This window comes from Acomys russatus, chromosome 27 (genome assembly GCF_903995435.1).
Source record: "Acomys russatus chromosome 27, mAcoRus1.1, whole genome shotgun sequence".
NCBI classification, from domain to species: domain Eukaryota; kingdom Metazoa; phylum Chordata; class Mammalia; order Rodentia; family Muridae; genus Acomys; species Acomys russatus.
Genome location: NC_067163.1, coordinates 15,622,702 through 15,634,991, shown reverse-complemented (window position 1 = coordinate 15,634,991; position 12,290 = coordinate 15,622,702). Strand labels below are relative to the sequence as shown.

The 12,290-nt window shown below is 39.2% G+C and overlaps 1 protein-coding gene across 1 annotated transcript in view; it reads left to right on the top strand.

Annotated features, from left to right (window-relative positions):
- LOC127209821 (A disintegrin and metallopeptidase domain 3-like) overlaps positions 1–12,290 on the top strand; it is a 39,261-nt gene extending 26,971 nt beyond the window's left edge. Inside the window, exons 11-17 of the mRNA XM_051169463.1 lie at positions 560–755; positions 1,699–1,786; positions 2,014–2,194; positions 6,046–6,132; positions 7,515–7,629; positions 11,837–12,002; positions 12,248–12,290. Of these exons, the coding sequence (XP_051025420.1) occupies positions 560–755; positions 1,699–1,786; positions 2,014–2,194; positions 6,046–6,132; positions 7,515–7,629; positions 11,837–12,002; positions 12,248–12,290 (876 nt within the window). The remainder of the gene's footprint in view (positions 1–559; positions 756–1,698; positions 1,787–2,013; positions 2,195–6,045; positions 6,133–7,514; positions 7,630–11,836; positions 12,003–12,247) is intronic.

The following is a 12,290-nucleotide window of genomic DNA, read 5'->3' as shown; positions in this document are numbered from 1 at the left end:
TTTTTTCAGGCCACTTTGGAAACAACTGGTTTATGACGACCGTATTATAATTATGTTCCATGGTGTATAGACAAGAAAGAACACGTTCTTGGGATGAAGTAGAAGGAGCCACACCCTGTAGGTTTGGTTCTATGTATCTTTTGGAAGTCTGCTGGAAAAAAACCCAGTTATTTCTGCTTGTTTTTTTTTTTTTTTTTTTTTTTTTTTTTTTTTTTTTTGCCTTTTGAGACAGGGTTTCTCTGTGAAGTCCTGGCTGTCCTGGACTTGCTTTGTAGACCAGGCTGGCCTCCAACTCACAGAGATCTGCCTGTCTCTGCCTCCCGAGTGCTGGGATTAAAGGCGTGAGCCACCACACCTGGCTTTAAACAGTTCTTAAACAAGCTTTTTTTTTCCCCCATGTTGTAGAGGTATCTCACTGCATCTTTTTTTTTTTTTTAACTGATTTTAGTCCATGTTGCATCTTCTTTTAAAGAAGTAGAGAAAACCTCTCTTGCCTAACTGCCAGGAAGAGAAACACTGAGTCACCCTGATGGAAACTAGTGTGTTCTTTGTCTCTCAGGTAGCTGAAAGAGGAAGCATGTGTAGAAGGAGTAAAGACCTATGTGATTTCCCAGAGTTCTGCAATGGCTCATCGGAATACTGTGTACCTGACATTATAGCTGCCGACCTAGAACCCTGCAACAACAACACTGCCTACTGCTTTGGTGGGGTCTGCCGAGACCTGGACAGGCAATGCTCAGATTTGTTTGGAAAATGTAAGAGCTGTATCTTGGGAGGGGCACACACCATTATTTTAAAGTCAGAAATCTATCCTGTAGCCTTATTTATAAAATACTGATCTACATCCACATTTGAGAAACAAATCAAATCAAATCCATTCCATGCCAAAAAGGAAAAGACTTTAACATTGAAGTCACATAGGATGTGAGTCAAGGTCGAGACCATTGGTGGAAGAAGAGTAGAAAGTTGGAGTGTGGCTTTAGAGAAAAAGTGATTTTTTTCAACAATTTTCCTTAGCACATTTTTTTTCTGAGTAGTTTTTTTTGGTTGATTCTTGCCCTAGTGCTCCTGTTTATATTACAAGACACCAATTGTCTCACTATAAATTTTCTAGAGTTTTAAGTATTGTAAATTACTTTTTTGCGGAGGACATCCTATTGGGACTCTAGATGAGAGAAGCATGGGAGAATAGCAAAGTAGAAGGATCCAGAGGGTCCTAGAAACCTACAAGTAGAACATTATGATAGGCAGATTTGGGCCCAGGGTTCCCACTCAAACTAAGGCACCAGCCAAGGACAATACAAGTGGTAAACTTTAAACCCCTACCCAGATCTAGCCAATGGTCAGAACAGTCTTCACACTTGAGTGGAAAGTGAGATATGACTTTCTCACATACTCTGGTGCCTCACATTTGACCATGTCCCCTGGAGGGGGAGACCTGGTGGCACTCAGAGGAAGGACAGCAGGTTACTGAGAAGAGACTTGATACCCTATGAGCATATACAGGGGGAGGTAATCCCCCTCAGGAACAGTCATAGGGGAGGGGAATAAGAGGAAAAGGGGAGGGAGGGAAGAATGGGAGGACACAAGGGATGGGATAACCATTGAAATGTAACAAGAACAAATTAATAATAAAAATTTTTTAAAAATTACTTTTTTGCTTTTAGCATGCGGAACTTGAAATTCTTTTTTTTCCAGATGCTAAGGGTCCTACTTATTTGTGTGTACAAGAAGTGAACTTTCAAAATGACAAATTTGGAAACTGTAGAGGACGCTGTAATTATAGGTACATACTCATCAAATTGTACATTTTCCACGTATGGCTTGTGTAATACAAAGAAGCACACCTACTGCTTATCAGGTGTTGCATGTCGTAATAGGCATGTTTTTGACAGCTTGCTATTACAGTCTCTATCTTAAGGTTTTGAATTAACCTTATATATTAAACTATAACTGAACTCACAGATAAGATGACTAAGGGAAATATATAACTTTTCTGCCTTCTATTGCCAGTGAAGTATTTTGTGGAAAATTGGTTTGTTACTGGAACTTTGCAGAAGTCATTAAAACAGACAAATATGATGTCCAGTATACTTACCTTGCAGACCAGGTGTGTGTGTCTGCACATTTAAGAGTCCCTGCAGAAATAGATGACACCTATGTTCATGATGGCACTGTCTGTGGTGATGGCCAGGTAAATACACCTTTATTTGATGTTTCTGTACTATGTGTTTATAATGGATTTAGGACTGTCTATGACTACGAATACACATATACATAAGAACATGCACAATTTCTCTTGCTGCGTCACAATAACAAAGTGTAGTGATGTATAATTATAAAGATATCACAACAATATCCATTTGCATGTTAACCAGAAATTTTTAAAAGGAAAATCAGAGTTGCTATTGCTCAAAGGAAGTTTCATTTTGTTAATATTTTTCTTAAGAAATTGGTTATTTATACTTAAACCTTGTTTCCTCACACTTGAGAATCGAAACTTTGTCCTTAGGCTAAGATTTAGTCTGCAAAAATTTATATAAACTGTAAACAAAAAGTAGTGCGTATTATTTGAGACTTGAGTTGTAGTAAATATAAAATGTGGCTAATAATGTTTTTATTAAATAGGCTACAATTATTATGGTGATATTATCTAACCCGATATCAAATCAATAAAGACACAGAAACCTGATCAAATTTAGAATAGTCTTATTTTACTTAGGGCTGGGCAGATATTTCCACCTAAGCTGTCTCATTATCTCTCATCCCCCATCCCATGTCATCTGCTGTAATCATTTCTGTCCGAGCTGTTTCCCACCCACAATCCCAAAACACCTGCTGGTGCTCTTCCCCTGGGTTGTTTCTCTCTTCTTCCTGGGCCACGTGGGTCTTTTCTATCCCATGAAGACTCTTCTTTCTTTCTCCTCTGGTACCTGACTTCCTCTTCTGTCCCCAAACCTCAGTTCTGCCCCTCAATTTTGCTTTTCTTAGGTGTAGTAGGCCTTTGTTCAGCCAATCAGGAATAATTTCTTAGGCAAGGTTACAAACATCATTTTGGAGTAGGTGGGTGTCTTCTCATAAAAGACAGCAAGCAGGCCTCAGGGAGCAAAATAACAATCAACTACAAGGCGCTAGACCATGCTGCTACAGACTTGCAACTGGGGGTGGTCTGCAATCTGGGAAGTCTTGAGGGACTTGGGTCTTTTATTTTTGCCCACAAAAAAAATCAAGTAGATATTGTAAGAACATAGTGTTAGGATTCAGCTTCTGCCCCAGGCCTCTGCTCCCAGGTATCGACCAGCTCTTCCTCAGAACACTATGATGCCCCAAACTGAAGATTTTGCCAATGTTACATGCACCTGAGCTGTGTGTGAGTCTATTTCAGGAGTGAGATGCTTGTACCATGTCCTCCACCCAATTCCCTGCCTGAGAATCAGAGATCTTGGCCACAGGACTTTGCTTTGAACCTCTGCCCACTCTCAAAAGATACAAGAAGAGATTTTTTTTTTTTTTGCCACACAGACCCTGGATTCTCTTCAGAGACACCACACCCATGCTGTCTTGTCTCTGGTGCCAAGGTCTGATCCTTTCTCAGAGTCCTACCATGTTGTTGCTGCTCTGTCTACTTGTCCACGTCAGTACTAATAACTCTTTTAAAAGAATATTCTCATCCCACGTAATACATCTCTCTGTCATCTTGTACCATTTGCCCTATCCAAAACTTAACAGATGTGTGTGTGTGTGTGTGTGTGTGTGTGTGTGTGTGTGTGTGCGCACGCGCACATCACCTACAGCTTTCACCTCAAAGGGAATAAGAGACAGTTTACTTTGGAGACAATTTTGAGTGACTGTGGGTGGCCCTGGGAAACCCATGGTTCCCTCAGTTCCATGTCCCCACACAGAAGCAGTTCCATGGAGTTTTACGGAAAGAGAGTAAAGGAAGTAACTGAGAGAAATTCCAAAATACATTGGTGGGTACATCACAGAGGTAGCTATGAGGTTGTTAGAAGCTGGTGGTCTGACAAGGTAATAGATCTCAAAAGGGTTTTATCGATTAGTCACAGGATGTTAGTTCTACCACACAGATGGGCAAGGAAAAGGTAGCCCCAGATAAGATGATCAGGACCTGGGCCTCTAACATCCCAACTCCTCTATATCACTTTAGTTCTAATCAGCCAGCCAGTCTCTGCAGACACAGCCTCACTCCAGGATTTCTCACCCACAGATGTAAGGTCCGAATTTAGCCGATTTTGGGGATACCTAGTTGGCATCAGAATATTTGATGATGCCAGAAAGACCGTAACTTAGGCATATGTGTACATGCAATGTGAAATAGAATCTGATGAAACAAAGCAGCCACCTACAGCTAAACATTAGGTGGAACTTGGGGAATCCTGTAGAAGGGGAGGGAGGATTGTAGGACCCAGAAGGGTCAAGGGCACCTCAAGAAAACACACAGAATCAAGGAACCTGGGCTCACAGGGACTCACAGAGACTGAACCACCAACCAGGGAGCCTGCCTGGACTGACCTAGGCCCTCTACACACATGCTATAGTTGTGTAGCTTGGTCTTCATATGGACTCCTTGACAGTAGGAGCAGGAGTTGTCTCTGACTCTGTTGCCTGCCTTTGGGACCCTTTCCTCCTACTGGTGGGATGCTCTGTCCAGATCCAGTAGGAGAGGGTGCATCTACCCCTATAGCAAGTTGAGATTCCAGGGCTGGCTGATATCCATGGGAGGCCTCTCCTTTTCTGAAGAGAAAGGGAGGAGTCCATGGGAGGGGGAGAGGAGGTGGGAAATGACCAGGAGGAGCGGAGGGACCAGAAATTGCACTTGGGATGTAAAATTAATTAGTTAATTAAAAATAAAAGAATCCCCAAAAATACAAAGCCAGTTGGGGCTTCTAAGTGATACTAAGCTTTGATTTGTTAAAAAAAAAAAAAAAGCAAAATAAAAATTGGAGGTATTTTTAAAATTAAGTGCCTAGGATAGGCATTTAAGCTAAAGCAAGCAGAAGTAGTGAGCTGACTTGCCTAACTGAAGAAGGACATGCCAAAGCATAATACAAAAATGGAGCTAGCGACCCTCAGCCTATCAAAGCCGCTGTTCCTCTCCCTTTCCTTCTGTGTCCACCTGTAACAGCTTCCTTCTTTTGTTCTTCCACACACCATCTGAATAGCTTCTGGTATGGAGTTGCCCAGCTTACAAATTTTACCCTTCACTTACATTAAACCTTTCATTTACTTGTGCCTCGGTTTATTTCACTAACAAAGGCCATCATCCCACATAAAATATACCTTCTGATCATTTGAGAAAAGTCAGCAGCTCACCTTAGAAAATGCATCAAAAGACAGTCAAATCACTTGACTTTGGGTAGAGGAATACCAGCGTGAATGCAGGGTTCATATTAATGTCAACTGAGTATTTGCTACACAGCAAATGTTACTGTTGCTCATTTGTGTTACAAGAAACTATTGCATCCTCCTACTATGCTAGGTAAGCTTATACAGTCCTGAATTCAGAGACGATGTAAACTGATCTATGGGGGAAACTCCACCACTTACTCCTGGCCACATTGCTTAGCTAAAAGGCATGTGTGTGTGTGTGTGTGTGTGTGTGTGTGTGTGTGTAAGAGAGAGAGAGAGAGAGAGAGAGAGAGAGAGAGAGAGAGAGAGAGAGAGAGAGAGAGAGAGAGAGAGGAGTGCATCATTTATCAGCGGGGTAAAATGTGATCAGTAAGCTCTGTCACACACAGACACAGGCTAGCTGTGTTTCTTCTCATGCCAGTTCAATATTGTGTGGATGGCTCTGTTCCCTCAAGGAGAAAGAAACCTGCATCTCTTTGTCGAAATGCAAACCCTATGAAGAATGCGGGCATGCTCTTCTTTCATTGGAATGATTAGATTGTAGGAAATGTAAATCAACCCATTAAACGTACACTATCTGTCTACATACTTTTTTTTTTGTAGCAAATACAATTCTTTAGCATTTACAGTTTCTGCTGTTGCTTACCTCAGCACCTTTGTCTTCAATATGCCTTTCAGGCTTGTATCAAAGGGAAATGCTTGCGTGTGCATGCCTATAGAGGACACAGGGAATGCGAGCCTGAGGAGAAATGCCAAGGAAACGGGGTATGTAGCCGTCTTATTTTTCATTGAATATGATCATTTCAATTCAAATCAACCAGGTTCAGAATTATCTGATGTGGATAGTCCCTTTATAATATTTCAGTGACGTAAGGAACATAGACTATACTATTTACACGACACACATGGTTTGTATGTACTATTAGACTGCTACAGGCCAAATGAGCAAATGAGCGTTGACTGATACACAAAACAAGAGCATGACGTAGTATCACAATTGACTATTGACTATTGAAGTGTAACAGTGTGTTATCAAGCATCATACGTATGTGGCACACCTGTGCATGTGTGTGCTTCCTGGGAGTGTAGGTGTAATATATACATTACTTCTCATGTGACATTTTAGAAATCCAAGTTTTCAATCTACTCAGGTTTGTCTTTTGGCAACTGCAGGTCATTTTCTCTTGTATGTCTTCTATGCTACTCTCATGAATATACACACTGGTGGCTTTTCAAATAGCATTTAATTATTAGGAATTCTGGGGGGGAGGAATGGCATCATTGTACCTTCAAGTTACTCTTATTTTCCCAAAATTTAAGCAACTAAATCTAATGAGCCAAATATAGGCAACATTTCTGAGGAGTTTTATACCCACACAACATGCATGAGAACTTGTATTTCCTCATATTCTGATGAGACTGTTGAGTCTCTTCCGACATGCTGAATGCATCATTAACAGCCCTTATTTGGTGATTGGTGTTTCAATTCTTAATACTGCCTGTCATACCTGTTCCTGGCACTGTGACCTTCCCTGCTGTTGTGAAATTACATGCTGAGTTATGAAAGTCTGGAAAATTTTCTTCACATGCATTTGTTTAAAATGCGTCACCAGCATCATCTTCACAGCCCTGCTTTTTATAGCAATTGATCTGGAATTCACCTAGTTTAGTTCATTTTTCTGTAGCGCTGACTCTGGAGTCCCTCCTGCACTCCTTACCCTCCTTTCTTATTTTTGCAATCATCTTTCTAGGCTTCTGTGTGAATGCTGTTATTTGCCTCTAGCCCACCAGCTCCTAGAGGTGTTATCCTTCATCTTCCATAGAAATTTTCTCCCATAATAACTGGTTTATTTTAGTGTAAAGTAGTACATTGTAATAACTATTATATATTTTCTAACTTCATAGTTGGTATACCTTTCAAACAAGTCATTTCAATTATACCTAGAGCATTATAACTTCTATTTAGAACTATGACTAGCAAAGAGATAGGCAAGCACACTAATTGGACAATTATTATTTTTACTTTACTATTAAAACTGCAATATATTTATAATCTATGCATCCTAATTATGGATAATGAATAAAATTTATATTTATAGATATTTGAACACTTTTGATACTCAGTTTTCATTTGAATTTGGTTTTAGATTTGCAACATTTTAAACAACTGTCAGTGCGAACCAGGTTACGCCCCTCCAGAGTGTGACATGACACCTTCATCTCCAGGAGGGAGCTTAGACGATGGATTTTGGCTGCCCCTTGGTTAGTATCCAGAGCAGGATCTGCATGTGTAGAGGTACACTCCACCCTTGCTGGTCATTGCAGCCACTGAAGATTTGACATTTAAGAAGTACAACCGAGGGGTTGATATTTCTATTTTGCTTTATTTAAATTTACAGAAACATGCGTAGTTACTTTTAAGTCTAATCCAGAAGTGAGAACTTACCCACCCTCCCCCATGTTTTCTAATCTTATCATGGCCTGCAGAACATTTCTATGTCCATAGCATAGTTTTTGAATAGACACGAGTTTCAGAAAACATGGTACCTACTTTAGTTTGCATTTCCAAGGGAATTAGTTATATATGAAAAATGTACTAATTTACAACTGAGTTGCATGCTGTAAAATGTGTATATGTATCAGAGAGGGAGGGAGCGAGGGGCAGGAGGGGACAGAGGACATATGTTTGGGGGCACCGGAGGTAGCCAGAGTCCCTGCATCTGGAGTTACAGGCCTAATATTAGTGGTCCAATGTTGGTGCAAAGAAGCACATTCAGATCCTAGCTAAGCAGTAAATGCTTAACCACTGAACCATCTCTTCAGCTCTGGCATGTTTAAAATTAATTGTTATATTCAGTGCGGAAAGTACCCAAGTCTTCTATATCCTCAGCTCATAAATATCATATGTCACTAAACATTTTTAAACACATTTGGGGAAAGTCATGAACAACCACTGCCCATTGATTCTATTGGATCTGTTTTATGCAGTTACAATTCTGTGCCAGCATATGCAGTTGCTGTATGGAGTCAAGTATTTCAATGTATCAATTTTATTAATAGCTAATTACATGTATAAGTAACAATCTTGGAGCTTGGTGCAAAAGGAAATTCAGACTGCAAGGTTAAAGCAAGAAAAATGTTACAAGAAAGCTGTTAAAATGTGTTTCCTCTTTTCTAGTTCTATCCATTTGCCTACAAATTGCATGATGTTTTTGTTTTTAATGGCTGAGTAATATTCCATTGTATAAATGTACCATAATTTCTTTATCCATTCTTCAGTTGAGGGACATTTAGGTTGTTTCCAGATTCTGGCTATTATGAATAAAGCTGCTATGAACATAGTTGAGCAAATGTCCTTGTTGTGTGGCGGAGCATCTTTTGAGTATATGCCCAGGAGTAGTATAGCTGGGTCTTGAGGTAGAGCTATTCCCAATTTTCTGAGAAATCTCCAGATTGATTTCCATAGTGGTTGTACAAGTTTGCATTCCCACCAGCAATGAAGGAGTGTTCCCCTTTTTCCACATCTTCACCAGTATGTGCTGTCACTTGAGTTTTTGATCTTAGCCATTCTGATAGGTGTAAGATGGAGTCTCAGAGTCATTTTGATTTGCATTTCCCTGATGACTAAGGATGCTGAACATTTCTTTATGTGCTTCTCGGCCATTAGAGATTCCTCTGTGGAAAATTCTGTTTAGGTCTGTGCCCCATTTTAAAAATTGAGTTATTTGGTTTGTTGTTGTTTAATTTCTTGAGTTACTTATATATTTTGGATATTAGTCCTCTGACAGATGTAGGGTTGGTGAAGACGTTTTCCCATTCTGTGGGCTGTCATTTTGCCCTATTGACAGTGTCTTTTGCCATATGAATGTGGGTACCCTTTCCTTTGGGGCATAGATCTTCATAATTGAGACATCATGTTGGTGATTTTTTTCCTCTGATTAGTATGACGTGTCCTTCTCCATCTCTTTTAATATAATTTTGGCTGAAAGTTGATTTTACTAGATATTAGAATGGCTACTCCAGCTTGCTTCTTGGGTCCATTTGCTTGGAAAACCTTTTTCCAGTCCTTTACTCTGAGGTAATGTTTATCTTTGTTGCTGAGGTGTGTTTCTTGTATGTACTAGGATGGTGGATCCTGTTTTCATATCCATTCTGTTAGCCTGTGTCTTTTTATTGGGGAATTGAGTCCATTGATGTTGAGAGATTTTAATGATAAATGATTGTTAATTTTTGTTATTTTGATATTCATGGTGTGTGTGTGTGTGTGCGCGCGCGCACTTCCCTTTTTTTGGTTTTGCTAGTGGGAGGGGGAACTGGGAGAGGTGGGGCTAAAATCAGGTTGTAAAGTGAATACATAAATAATTGCATTTAAAAATATGTTCCCTCAACCCTACTGAATGGAGTTTTGGATATTTTCTTAGTAGATGACGCTAGAGAAAGATTTGGGTTTTTTAAGGTAATATTTCACTGAAATAATTATATTGATGAATTTTATGCATGTTGTTAATGTTCTATGTTATAGTTTTAGTATTAAAATCTATTAATATTTACCTTGATATGTATGATTTTCATTTAATTTATATCAGTTGCATTTCTAGAGTTACCAGATCTAATCTTATTCTCACTGATTTTATTTTTCTTCAATTCTTAATTATTTAAGGCTATAAATATCCAGATAAAGATATCTTAGATATCCAAGACTTTAAATACCAAAGTGCATACGATTGTTGATATATCATATTTTTAAAAGCTGTATGTAATATGTGTGTGCATGTGCACATGGCGTTCAACATGCATTCAGAGACTAGAACAAGACATTGGGCATTGTCCTTTGTTGCTCCCCACCTTATTCTTTGCAATGGGGACTGTCACTGAGCCTGGAGCTTTCCATTTTGGCTTGGCTGGGCGCCTCCTGAGTGGTACTGTCTGTACCAACCAATGCTGCGGTTTTGACCTAATGAAGATGTCTCTTCTTTTTAGTTGTGTCTTGTTTATTCTTTGATAGCTTCGTACACATATACAATCTTTTTGTTTACATTCACCCACAGTTTCCCCCTTGTACTTTTACTGGATACTGCCCAGCACATCCTCCTCCAACCTTCATGTCCACTTTTTGCTTTCTTTATTTTTATTGTAACCAACTGAATCTAACATGCTCTGACTGCTGGAATATTGGCTGATCTCGTACAGGTTTTGTGCAGGTAACTGTAGTTACAGTGAGTTGGTGAGTGTAACATTCCATGCACAGAAGACATTTCCCAGCATACCATCCTCTGGCTCTTACATTCTCTCTGACCTATTTTCTCTGAGGCTTTGGGGCAGGGGTATAATATAAATGTCCCGTTTAAGGCTGGGAACTCAACAGTTACTTATTCCAAGAATATTCTTATGTTTTTACTCTTCTTCTATTGAATTGTTTCCTTGGGGTTTATCTAATGCACTCTCATCAGAAGGCATCACTATGGGATTAGTAATACACATTTTCACACCTGGATTTTTTTATGCTTTCTTCTGATTCTGTGTTGAGACTTAGGCATCGGATGTAGGCCATTGATTGGAATTTCTTTTAATCACACATGCTCTTTCAGTTGAAAATTTTGCAATGTTCACGTGTGGCTAGGTTTTAGTAAGGGTGCAGCATTGTTCCTTTCTCTGGACTTAAGCTCCATAACTAAGCCTTCAGGGTACTAGGCAAGATTTCTAATACAACTCATAGCATAATATTAACTACAAAAGTAGCCACAGTTGATGGGTATGCCTACTAATAAAGACACAGCAAAAGTCAGTTAATCCTGTACAGTCTTCTGTCCATCTCCACTAACATGGGGAGGAGGATAAAGGAACAAAGACAGTAAGCCCATCCTAAGATGTGAGTTACTAACGGTAACATTTAGAAAAAAATGAGCTAAGGTTACTATTTAAGCAAAGAAAAAAATAGAGGAAGGAAAAGCGAATAAGAGGGAGTGAGCTGTTCTAAGAGTAAATGGAGTCTTAGAATCAATGAAGCTATGGAAAAATATAATTAAAAAGTAAATAGAAGAGTAGGTGGAGAAAGAGTTCTGTGAATTATGAAAAACAGAAGTGAAGTGGTTGGATACAGTGGAATCGGCTCAGAAACAACAGCTATAAAACACCAGAATAAATTTAAAACTAAAACCAATTCAGTGCAAGGGTGAAGATTTTTACAACAAAATGAAATAAAAGTAAAGTTGAAAAAAATATAGCTTAGGCAGCATCTTTTTATTGCTACAATACGTGGTGTTTAGCTCTCTGGATTAGGAGAAGAAAAAGTTCCATGCAGAAGAACTTTGGAATTTGTATGCTGTCCATAAAAGTTAACTCAAAATCAACTAACACTATATAAAAGCTAAAACTGAAACGTCATAGAGAACAAAGGAACGTAATTGAAATTGCCGGCCTGCATCGATCATGATTTTTGAAACATCCAATGGTACTTTGACATTTTCAGATAAAAGCACACCTTTGGTTGTCATGCGGCGTGGTGCTCATTACAAAAAAGGGCTTTTGATCGGTCTCTACATTTTTCTGGCTTTCCTCGTGGTGACTGCCATCATGATCATTAAGAGGAATGCAACAAAGGGATCCTGGCTCAGAGAGGAAGCATTAAGCAAAGGGTAAGCACATGTATTAATATTTAAAATGCACTATAGGAATTATCTGAACACAGTTAAATAATGTAAATATGACTTTTCCAATGGATGCTTGATTGGAAAAACTGCTAGAACTGTTAAGTTCCCAGGACATACCAAAGCTTGTTCCAGTTTTCTGACAGGCATCCTATCGTGAGAATTCTGAAGTTATTTTTTTTCTTTAAACGACACAGAAATACTGTGAGAATATATTTTTGTTTTAATCCCAGGTGTGGGAATATGGGGCGGCTTCTGGCTGTCTACAGCAGCTGA